The 12,246-nt window shown below is 42.1% G+C and overlaps 1 protein-coding gene across 10 annotated transcripts in view; it reads left to right on the plus strand.

Annotated features, from left to right (window-relative positions):
- Positions 1-2,180: 2,180 nt before the first annotated feature.
- LDB2 (LIM domain binding 2) overlaps positions 2,181-12,246 on the plus strand; it is a 384,443-nt gene continuing 374,377 nt past the window's right edge. For 3 of the 10 annotated variants that reach the window (XM_058723022.1, XM_058723026.1, XM_058723027.1), the window contains exon 1: positions 2,183-2,657. In XM_058723022.1, the coding sequence (XP_058579005.1) occupies positions 2,526-2,657 (132 nt within the window). In that variant the 5' untranslated portion in view covers positions 2,183-2,525. Of the gene's footprint in view, positions 2,658-12,246 lie in introns of all 10 variants that reach the window. The other 7 variants (XM_058723021.1, XM_058723025.1, XM_058723024.1 and 4 more) reach the window with 6 other exon arrangements.

Genomic DNA, 12,246 nt, shown 5'->3' on the forward strand with positions numbered 1-12,246 from the left:
AGGGAAACCGTGAAGGGAAACCATGAGGGAAGAGCAGTTTTTCTTTTCTGCAGCCAGCATTCTGATAATGACAAAGACCAATCCCAAGTCAGAAAAGAATTGTGAATCTGAGCAGGGAGGCCAGTGTGCAGACTCTTGAGGCAGCAAAGATGAGAAGCTATGTGGCCCAAGCAGTATAAGGGTTCCGATCTTTCTGGATTTAGTCTTTAGGTATTAACAGGAAGCAGTATTTCCAATGATAACTTGGAATGGTCTGCAAGAATTAATGAGAGCAAAATTTTACCTTCTATTAGAAAGAAGTTTCCCAAATAGATCTTTGAGCTTTTCCTTTTCTTTTCTTTTTTCTTTTCTTTTCTTTTCTTTTTTCTTTTCTTTTCTTTTCTCTTTCTTTCTTTCTTTCTTTCTTTTTTTTTTTTTTGATCAATATTGGGCTGCACATGCCTGCTAGGTGTTACTTTGCTTTTTTTTCTGAAAAAGCCACGTAAACACAAACTCAGGCAGGCACTAAACTCTTGGAACGTCCTTAGTTTGGGAATCTAAACACAAGGAACCATTAGATTTTGCAGTGGCCATCATTCCAAAACATAAATCAAGCCAAATTTGTTTGAAATCTCGTCTTTAGAAGGTTGTGTGTTTTGACAAACCTTGCAGCAAATTTAGTCCAGCTTTTGGATTTGTAATGAAACTTGAAACTAAGCATGCTGGCCTGCCCTGGGGTCTTCTCGAACAAGTTCCAAGCAGCCCGAGTGTAATGCCTCCCCTAATCTCATCCTGGCAAGGGACTTTACTGTGTTGAGTTACACTACAAGTTTGGGGTGGACCCTACAGGTATCTCCTCCAATCAAGACAAAGGGCTGATCAAGACAGCAATTTGGGGGTATTTCTGCTCCTGAGTATTCTTAAAGAGTGTAAATTACAGAATTAGCAATACCTTATCCCCTGTTGGCTAGTGACTTGGAGATACCCCAAGCCATGATTGGGGCAGAAAGTTAATTAATCTGCTTATTAAAAAGAAGAAATGTCTCATTTGCATGCATTTACATTCAGGGGCTTGCGTGCATCACCCTTTTTGGTGGTCTCTGCTTTCTCTTCTTAATACCACAGACCTAGCTAGGTCTTAGCTCAATACATTTACATTTTCTGCATCTAGGCTTTGTTTGAGGGGTATACGTCTGGTTATCATTGGGTCCAGTAGAGTGTGATTGTCATATGGATCATTTAGTTCTCTGTAGAGATCCTTTCCCCTCCCTTGAGCTGTGCCCGTTTTCCTCCAGCTATCATGTACCTCGGTTGCAAAAAGATTTATGTTCTTGACCAATCTTGGAAAATAAAGACTTTGCCTCCATCAGAGTTGGACATGTTATTTGGGGATGAGCCATTCAATTATCTGCAATTTCCTACTCAACTGAATTTTCCATGGTCATTTTTGTGGGAGTTTCCCCCTTGTTGCTTTTCCTATCTTATTTGGAGGTCGGCTTTGGGAGGTTTTTTGTTTTTGTTTTTGTTTTTTTTCTTCTTCTTGAAAAAAAAAAAAAAAAAGCCCACTGCTCCAAGGGTGTATCCTAGGCATTCCACATTCGGAATGATTGTTTTACCTGAAAATGCTTTGGTAACCTGAACCCAGGCCCCCCTTAAACCTGCTTGAACTGAAGCCTTGGGAGAAGAGGGAGGGGCTGGGAAGAGGGTTGATTGGGGAGCCTGGGGGTGAGGAGGGGGTGGAAATGCAAAGGCTGTAACAAGCCCTTGGAACAACAGCAAGTAAACCCAAAACTATATGGGGAGATTAGTGCAGAAGGAAATCTTGGCTTGCCAGTGAATCACCAGCTCTAATACAGGGGACCACAGTGCAGTGTTGCTGTATTTTGTGGTAATCACATTTCTGATACATTACAACAGTGTGACTGTCAGGGGTGAGTGGCTCAGGCAGCGGTTAAACCACCTATATGCTAACAAGCTTAGCAATCTGGTTGTGAAGGGTCCTGGCTGGAGGAAAAAAATTAAAACCAAACCTTAGACTTCTGTCAGACTGTGAGGAGAATTATATTTTTGAACTAGTCTACAGTGTGGACAGGAAATGACCTCTCCACAAACTGCTTCTTTAAAAACAAGCAGTGGTGCCTAAAGCCATCCAGCCTCCTCTCTCTCTCTCTCTCTCTCATTCACTCCCTCCCTCCCTCCCTCCTTCCCTCCCTCCTTTCCTCCCTACCAACCTCCCTTCCTCTCTGAAGCTCCTGCTCTCTCCCTCTCCCTCCTCTCCCGTGCTCCCTCCCTCCCTCCTTTCCTCCCTCCCTCCCTCCCTCCTCTCGCTCTCTCTCTCCTCTCCTGCTATAGAGGGCTCCAACAGCAGTTCCCAGCCAGTGTGTTCAGCCTGCCTGCCTGCCTGCCTCTGTGTGTGTATGTGTGTGTGTGTGTGTGTGTGTGAGCGTGTGCGTGCGTCTACTTTGTACTGTGAGGAACACAGCCCATGTGCTCTGCATGGACGTTACTGATACTCTGTTTAGCTTGATTTTCGACAAGCAGGCAAGATGTCCAGCACACCACATGACCCCTTCTATTCTTCTCCTTTCGGCCCATTTTATAGGAGACATACACCATACATGGTTCAGCCAGAATACCGAATCTATGAGATGAACAAGAGGCTGCAGGCTCGCACAGAGGTAAGTACTCCAACCTTGGGTGTATGTTTGTGTGTTTTTTTCAAACTGTGCATGGGTTTTCCTGGGCTGCTGGCTGAATTCTGTGGGAAGTGTCCCACTAGATACTACCACGTACGTGGAAATGAGCGCCAGGATGAATCCACTAGTTTGAACGCCGGGCTTCCAGGCACAACAACTCTTGGAGCTGGGGACAGTTTCTGCCGGAATCTTGAAATAGACAGCCCAGCACTTGATTTGCCTGCCGGGGCTCCAGAAATGCTCTTCTTCCAGAACTCTGGGGTTTGCAGGCTCTGAGTCAGTCCCGTTAGTGTTTCGTGAGATATAATTCCAAGGGATTTTGCGATCATTTGCATCTGGCAAAATACATTTTTAACAAATCCCAGAGGAAGTCTGCTTTGACCTGCATTTGCTTTTCAAAGTCATCAAAATCGAGGTGGAGGGGGGAGAAGGGTAAGCCCACACACTTTTCTGAACTAGCCCTGGAGGGACACATTGTTTGTGTATTTCCGTGTTAAATTCAGAAACCAGTTGCTTGGGGCAAGGGGGTTCTCGACTTCTCTTATCGCTGCTGGGAGTGTCTCCTAAGGAGCTCTACCTTCCCCGGGAGCCGGCTCAGCCTTCAAGTCAGCTTGAGTTTTGCATATTTGTAATCTTGTGCCTGAGAGGGGGGAGTGAGCCTCTGCCTCCTCGGCCAGCAACTCTGGGAGCCGAGAGAACAGGACTTTCAGAACTTTGTAAATGCAAAACTCCAGACTGCTTCCTGCAATTTAAATATTTAATGCCAGCTGACTTTTTCTCTGGGCTAGCCTGGCCGGGTCTTGCTGCTGGGCTGCTGGGCTGTCCAATTTGCCTGTAAGTTGGGGCTTTGTGTTGAAGTGTTTTGACAAGGAGTTAGTGATGGGTGCACCAAACTGACTTTGGGAAGTAGAAATCGCTGGGAATTCCGTCTTCTCTGCCGGAGTACAAAATACCCAGAGGGCTGATGGCACAGAGCTTTAAGGAAATAGCCTTGGTGGAATTTTAGATTGAACACTAAGTCTCAGCTCTGGAAGGGGACTCTGTTAATGTTGTATGATAAAATAAAGCACACTTGCTTTAAATTGTCAACAGAGCCATGGAGAATTCATGACGTTTAATGCATTTAATACAGCTAACAAGATGTGACCTGCTTTCTGATTGGCTAACTCCTGGACAAGGACTGATGTTTTTTAAAAAACTGGGTTGTCTTTAGTACTGCTGTTTTCTTTATATGTTAATACATCATAGAAGTTAAATATAATTGATGATACTGTTTCTCTCCCCAGAAGCCAGTAGCTTTTACACAAGTGTAAACTCTGTTTTGCTTAGGGTGGCGACCTGTTGGCAGGAAATGATATTCGTGTGTGTGTGTGTGTGTGTGTGTGTGTGTGTGACAGTTGGTATCTTTCATTCAGGTTTTTGCAACTATTTGTTGGACTCTTAAATTCTTGCATGAGCTATTGGTTGTCATAGCCTGCTTATCAGAATTAGGGGGATAGAAAATGTCTTGTAGTTCAGGCACACATTAATTGCTATACAAATTTGAGGTTAAAAAAGGTCTTAAAAATATACTTGGTTGAAAACAAGAGAACAGGGGCCATGAAGGCTCAATTCTTGAACAGCTACAGGATTTAAAAAAAATAACCTGTGTCCAGCTCGCGTTTTGGAAAGTTTTTGAGAAGTTATGGAATGAGGTTTTTCTCCCATCCTCCTTGGTCAGAAGAACAGGCAGATTTCTCTGATGTCTATGTTCCCCTGTGCTCCTAAATTATCACTTGGCCAGGTCACAGCTAGATTATCTGGGGCACTTCTGTGTCCTAACCCTCACAAAAATCTACAGTTGCAGAAAAGTCCCACATTTGTTTCGCATTTGAGAGAACACCTTCGAAAAGTCCCCCATTTGTGGTATGTTTCTTAAAAATGTCACATTATCTTTTGTGAGAGCTGAACTCAGGAACTCCTACCTTTTGGATTATGGGGTATTACTTTTAAAGATTTTCCCCTGAGTAGAAAAAAACAGCTTCATAGCTCAAGAAACTGGAGAGAAAAGCTTGCTCTGACAAATCTTAAAGATTTTTTTAAAAACCTCTCTGACTGTGACAAAAAAGCACTGCGAACTGTTTTCTGGTATGTTCTAGAGCCAACCCCGAACATTTCCCCACTAATTAGATCTTTTTTACAATTATCCAAATAATTGCCCTGACACTTCTTTTCTCTTTGCCAAGCCGTAAATGATGTCATGAACCCAAGGCCATAAATTTGTTTTTATTTCATATGTAAAAAGGAGAGAATAAAATAATTTCTATTGAGCCATTTAAATATTAACATTAAATACTACATTTTGATCATAGTTTGTAATTGGAAAAGAAAATATTTCGGAAAAAAAAACTTTTCGTGAGAAAGTTACATTGTGCCTTTACCAACAATGATTATTGATGATAAAGTTGTTCTGAGCCCTGTAGACGGTTGACATAAAATACAATAATACCCAGCAAGAGTTATCAGGTTATTCACACACAAAATCAAATAGATTATTGAGTGACTTTTGGAACTTAACCAATGCATTCAATCATTTTGGACAAAAGAAACTCAGTTCTTTCTCCTGTCTTCTGGTTCCTGCTCCTATATTACATGGTACTATTTCACTGACTCCTCATTACACACACACACACACACACACACACACACACACACACAAACACACACACACAATCTGGGTAATACTCTCAAGTCCCTATTCCTTTTAAACATAGATTCGGGTAGAAAGAAATTGTAGCAAATCAATGTCGAATGAATAAATTGTAATCGAGTTTGTAGAAATTTCCTAGTAACCTCCTTTTTATGGAAAGGAAAGAAGGTGGTAAGGAAGCAAGGGGTTTACCTATTCTCCCCCAGTAGCTGACCCCCAACCCCTTCCCTGGGGCATTCTCTCAAGTGATTGGTGCATTTCTTCCAATTAAATCAAATCAAAGTCCATCAGAAGCAGAGTAGTTACAGTTTTGAGAGCACTGGATTGGGAGTTCTCCTGTTCCTAACTTGTTTCTGTCACTTACTATTTGGCATAGATATCACGGTTCCTCATCTGAAAATTACCTTGCAATACCCCTCTAAGTTAAAAATTCAGATTCTGCAAAAGTCCTGGGTTTGGTTTTCTTCTGTATGAGAGAGTGCTGCAAGCCAGCACGAGGAGCACAGACATTATTTCTTGGTTCAGGGTATTCAGTTCAAAGTCACAAATGGCACTGAAATAATGGGGTGATAGTGGAGAAAACACGGAAAGCAGAGACCCTGCCAGCCTTGTTTAAAGTAGCACTTGGAGCCTGAAGTTCCTGGGACATAGTAGTTACTCAGTAAACATCTGTTAACTTGCCAGTGGATGCATCACTACATGGAAGAGGAGAGAAAGTTTGAGAACTAGGTCCTTGGAATTAATTCTGATGCCTTTGGGGGCCTGGTGCTCCCTGAAGCTGCTTTGGGCATCAGCTTCCCCCACCCTAAAAGTGCTCTCTCTTCCCCACACGCCCCACATTTATTTCACCATGACGTAATTTAGATCCATAATCTTTGTGGCAAAAGCAAGCAAGTCTCTAAGAGATTATAGGACCTTTTTAAAGGAATATGAGTGTATTACAAAGCAAACAAAAACAACAAGAATATGTTTTAAATGCTATTGGCTGTTCTGGGAAATAAAGTTTATTTGCAACATCAGAATCGCAGTGGAATTTCGTAAAGAAATGCGTGGGTGTCCTCCCTACCCCCGCCCCCCCACTTTTTAAATGAAGTTAAGAGAAACTCTTTGAGATTTGCGTCACAGTTGGTCACTAGTAATTCCCAGGCAGTAGGAAGGGGGTGACATTTTCCGTTGTGTAGGCTACCATGATTTACCCGTGTCTTCCAAAATTCATGGATGGTCTTGCTGTCCCAAATGTATCCGGGAGGGACACAAGTGCCCAATTATACAGTTAGTTTAGCATCGCACACAGAGTGCGATCAGGTAGGCTATAAAAACATGGTGTACAGATATCAGAATTTGTTCTCCGAAAAGCTTCAGTAATCACAAAAACAGCATTTTCCCCCCACTTCCTGAGCTCCGTGAAATGAAAATATAGGTAAAATATGAAACACATGATAGTGACCTTCATTTTTCGAGAAAAGATTTCACTGGTGTTGGATTCCTCTAGAATTTCAGAAAGTTTATCAAGTTATAAAAATCTCCTTATCGTTGGTAACTTTTCTGTACTTTGTCCTCATTCAAACTACCAAACTCGTCTGCATTGCAATAAAGCTGTTTTTAAGTATATATATATATATATATTTTTTTTTTTTTCCTGTTGGCAATGCGCTCCTTTTAATAAAATACCACAAACTCCAGGAAAGTGTGGGTTCCATTATGTATTTGTTCTGTTTCGAGGGTTTTTCTCCCCCCTTTCTTTTATCAACATTACACATCCCACTCCAAAAGAGAAAACCGTGATTACAATTGGAAGCCACACACACAAGGTTTTTATTAGAATTACAGTTTTTGGTTTTACAGGATTTAATATGAACGTGAAAAATGTTTGAAGACCTTGAAATTTAAATCTGCTGCTTGTACCCCTCCTGGTCCTTCTCTCAAACTCCCTGGGGGGGGGGGGGAGGGGACTGAAGGGGGGGGGCTCTCATTCTTCTCTTTCAGTTACATTTTTATATACTTCAGTCACAGGGTTTCCCGTTGTAACATCATGTTTATTCATGGGGTAGCTGAATATCCCTGATCAGACGGAGTCTAGTTAAAATGAGATTAGGTATTTTGGATAGGTAGAAAAAAATGAGAAATACTTTGTGATAACTTGGATTTTTTTCCCTAGAAATTTAGAAAGAAACATGTTGTCGTTGCTCCGCATCATATGAATGATTTTCAGTGTTAAACACAGAACTTTCCAAGTTTTTCCGAAGGGGGTTGGTGAGGAGTGGGGGGAGGGGGCATTGGTAGCGGTAAGGAAAGCGGTTTTGAAAATGTTAAATGAAACCAAAGTGCAGTTTTAAAAAGGAGAACTTCCAAACTCTCTTATTTTTCAGAATCTCTGCATGGCCTCAGAAAACAAACTGCAGGACTCATACCGATTTTATTTTCCTGACGTCTTTTTATTTTCCCCCCATGCTCTTGCGATGGGAACTGTTTTTAATTAAAAATTGCTGCAAACTAACTATTAGTAGGGAGGCCAAGAAGAAGAAGAAAAAAAATCTCTCAACTCCCATTCAACACAGATTCTTATCTGTCTAAAATCAATGCACATTTAAATCTCTCCCTTTTTGGTGTGTAAATGATAATATAGGATTTAAAACAGTATGCGTTTTTTATGCGTTTAGCTTTTTGTTTGGGTTTCAGAAAGAAATTAATTTAAATTGTATGGAGAACAGGGCTATAAATCTCCTTTTATTACATTTGTCCACATTAACTCATTTTTCACGAGAAACACAGAACACCTCCTTTCTGAACAAGCCAACAAAACATAAAACAAACAACCCTGAATATCCAACTTTATCCATAGTCAAGAACAAGATTCATCAACTTATTTGGATTTGGTTGGTGGGTCTCAAAAATATAATTGATCTGGGAAAACAATCTCTTTTTTAAAGTGTCAGAAAACAGAGCTTTAAAAAATGTTCAACTGATGTGGAGACTACATATACCTTTGTCATTATCTGACAAAGATATTGTTTGCTTCCCTTTCTTTTTTTCTTTCTTTCTTCTCTCTCTCTTTTACTTTCTTTCTTTCTTTCTTTCTTTCTTTCTTTCTTTCTTTCTTTCTTTCTTTCTTTCTTTTCTTTCTTTTTCTCTCCCCTTCCTTCCTTCCTTTCTCTTTTTCTTTCCTTCTTTCTTTCTCTTTCTTTCTTTCTTTCTTTCTTTCTTTCTTTCTTTCTTTCTTTCTTTCTTTCTTTCTCTCTCCCCTTCCTTCCTTTCTTTCTCTTTTTCTTTCTTTCCTTCTTTCTTTCTTCTTTCTTTCTTTCTTTCTTTCTTTCTTTCTTTCTTTCTCTTTTTTCTTTCTTTCCCTTCCTTCCTTCCATCAGTTTGAGCCTAGATTTTTTTTAAAAACTCACATTGTAGGAGCATGCATCTGCACATAGGCAACTATCAATACTTAAAACAGAATTCGGTTATCTCTTCGAGAATTGCCGTATTTTAGACAATGGCAATATCTGGGAATACAGAGGTGATTAAAATATTTTTCTGTCCTCTGGAAGCTTACAATTTGGTAATGAAGGAAGACATACAAACCAAGTCTTACAATGAAGTGCCATGATAGGTTCATAGTGTATTATGGGTGTGTCCATGTACTGAAAGGTACAGACCCTTCTGAAAGGTCGTCAGGATGATAATAGTTAACATCATTGGGGTGCTTGCTATGTGTCGAACATGGGGCTAAGTGCTTTCTGTGGGTCAGTGCCTGTAATCCTTGTACTTGCCTCATGAGGTAGGTACTACTAACTGCATTTTTACTGAGGAAACAAAGGGTTAAGTAAACTGTTGAAGGTCACACAGATGGTAGTTTAGTTTTAGAGATTGTGCTGTTAACTTCGCTGCTGTAACACCTCTTTTGCGATAAGAAATACTAGCCAGGGCTTTGGTTTCACCTGTAGAAATTTATTAGGCACTGCCTGGAAAGTGGACCTCGTCTACGTAACTTGACTTGGCCACTTGTCTCTCAAATTCTTGACTGATTTCAAAAGGGATGATGTGAAATCCCAAAGGATGATGCCGGAGGTGGAAAATATACCCTGTTTGTTGACAAAAAGAACCAAAATGATACTCCCTATGGCAGAATGAGTGTCCTCGGTATTCATTGAAGTGGTCTTCTCTGAAGTCACTGAAAGTGTTGTGGACTGTGATGCAAAGTCACCTCAAAGTTTAATTCTTTTACTTAAAAATAGTTAGGTTTCCATCCTGTGCTGGACTCTTCTCAGGCAGGCTCTGTGGAAGATGGTGTTTTAATTGTCTTAAACAATTCAAATATAAGGAGATTAAATCACAGTCAGAGTTTGTCATGGTGTTAGCTTCCTTTGCATCAATTAGGAATCTCAGAGGTGCCTGGGTGGCTCGGTCAGTTAAGCATCTGACTTTGACTTAGATCATGATCTCCCGGTTCCTGGGTTCGAGCCCTGTGTTGGGCTCTGGGCTGACAGCTCAGAGCCCGGAACCTGCTTTGGATTCTGTGTCTCCCTCTCTCTCTACCCCATCCCCTGCTCACAGTCTGTCTCCCTGTTTCTCTCTCTCTCTCTCAAAAATAAAAAAAAAAAAAAATGAAAAAAATTAAAAATAAAAGGAATTTTAGAGAAAATAAGGTGTCCAGGGGCTTCCTACCCACCTAGTTTGATCCCGATCCTCTTCTACGAGGCAGTCTCCACACCCTGTGTCTCTGCGTTTCTTTGTGGGAGGTGATGTTCCTTCCTTACCCTTGCACCCCTACTTCGGCTCTCAGTGAGGCCACCGTCTTTACAGTAAACGCCTGCCACTTGTCGGACATAAGATGGGTTTCCTCATTTATCCACCCCAAGCCTGACATGCATGCATTCTCGTTCTCCTTTAACAGATAAAAGTGAAACCCAGAGACGGGGAGGCAGAGTCCATACCCCGGCATCCCTGGGGACGCCATCTTCTAACCCCTGCCTTCAGTGTTCTCTCCCAAGGCAGGTGGGAAGGGCTCCCCACCCCTTTTGGAGGCCCTGACTTGCCCTCACTTTACCACCACTTTTGACGAACCTAATTTGAAGTGTTAGCCTTCCAAATGAAAACAGAGGCTCAGGGTTAGAGATTTGACAGACCCCTCTGAAGAGGTGGGGAGTACTCTGTCCTGGTGACATCCCAACCCCATCCACTCTTTTCAGGGTTTGGAGGGCCACCCAACTGTGCTCCCTGCTGCCTCTCTCCATCTTAAAATCTGTTCCCCGCCAGCAGCCGCAGGGATATTTTTGAAGCGTGAATCCGATCACATCATTCTCTGGCTTTCCCTCACACCTAGCGTCAGCTCCCAACTCCTTGCTCTAGCTGTGAGAATACAATTGATCCCGAGGTCTCGTCTCATCTCCTTCTACATGTTCAGTGGACTCCAGCCACAGGGACCATCTTTGGATCCATTAACTCTTCGAGCTCATTCACGGCTCAACATCTTTGCCCTCGGTGGTGGGATAGCTCTGTTCCTCCATAATAATCCATAGAAGTATTAGCAGGCCTAATTTGAATTAGAATTTGGCCTGATGTTGACTTTATTTGCAGGTGATCAATTAAATATCTCAAAGAAAGCAATGACCACGAAGGGTGAGCGTCCAGCACTTAGTAGGTCCTCTACTGACCAGCTTAAATGTGCCCTTCACAGAAAAGCTCCCCTTGGATCACCTCAATTAAAATTCCCTCCCTTAACCCCACTCACTTTCTATCACATGGCCTGATCATTTTCTTCACAAAAATGACAGCAAGCTGATATTTTCTTGCTTCTAGTTTATTTCTTAAGCGTTTGTTTTTCTCCCCCAGAATACGAGCTGTGTGAGGGCAGGGGCCTCATTTGTCTTGTTCAGAGTTGTCAATCACAGCCCCCCCTCCCCGCTGCACCTCCCCATGCCCCATAACGCATAGTTGATATGCAAAATATATCAGTTGAATAAAGGAAATTAAGTTGTACCAACATTACCCAGATTCACACTGGAGTTTACCTCGAGTCTTACCAACAGTTACAGCTGGAAAAGAATCTGTAAGCCTAATAGCCCGGTGAATGTTCACCGATAGAATGCTCAGCCAGACCTGCAGAAAAAAGAAGGCTGAAGAGGGAATTTCTTCTGTGAAGAAAGCATTGACCTGAGAATCTTGCCTTCTGGGTGGTGTGAGTCTGTGGGGAGTCTCCTGACTTCTGATTAAAAATCTTTATACTTATCCTAGTGTTTTTCCTCATCTGATATATCTACCACTTATCTCTCTTTGGATCTGCCGAGGGGGCCACAGCCATGAGTTATGATATGAATCGTGACCACACCTTACATTTCCCGGAGCACTTTGCATTTTGGGAAAGGGCTTTCAGGGCCATTAATTAGCTTGTTTGAAGTGATTTGCCCAACAGAAAATAAGAGAAGTTATATTAGTATATGATGTTGTGGTTTATGATAACTGTGTTTGCTAACTGTCGTGCGTTTGTGTGCGTGTGTGTGTGTGCATGAGAGACAGACAGACACACAGAGAGAGAGATCCTTGCCCCAATCAGATTGTGTTTGTGTACGTGTGCACCTTCCAGCTGGGAAACATGTGCACCAGTGTCTGCTCCTTTGGAGCAACAAGAGGGACATGCGTGGAGTGTAAAGATCTGAACTCAAGTATGACTGATAACAAGTCAGATCTGGATCCAAACCCGGGCTTTGCGTCTTGCCTGCTGTGTGATCTGAGGGAAAGTTTCTTAACTTTTCTGAGGGTTTGTTTTCCTAGCCTGAGTGTTAGGTTGGGAGGGGAATGGCTAAGGCACGTACAATGCCTGGAACAGTAATCCGCCCCCGGCCCCGTGTGCAGTTTCGCTTTCCTCGGTTTCAATTATCTGCCATCAACAGAGGT

The sequence above is a fragment of the Neofelis nebulosa genome, chromosome 3 (assembly GCF_028018385.1).
Source record: "Neofelis nebulosa isolate mNeoNeb1 chromosome 3, mNeoNeb1.pri, whole genome shotgun sequence".
Taxonomy (NCBI): Eukaryota; Metazoa; Chordata; class Mammalia; order Carnivora; family Felidae; genus Neofelis; species Neofelis nebulosa.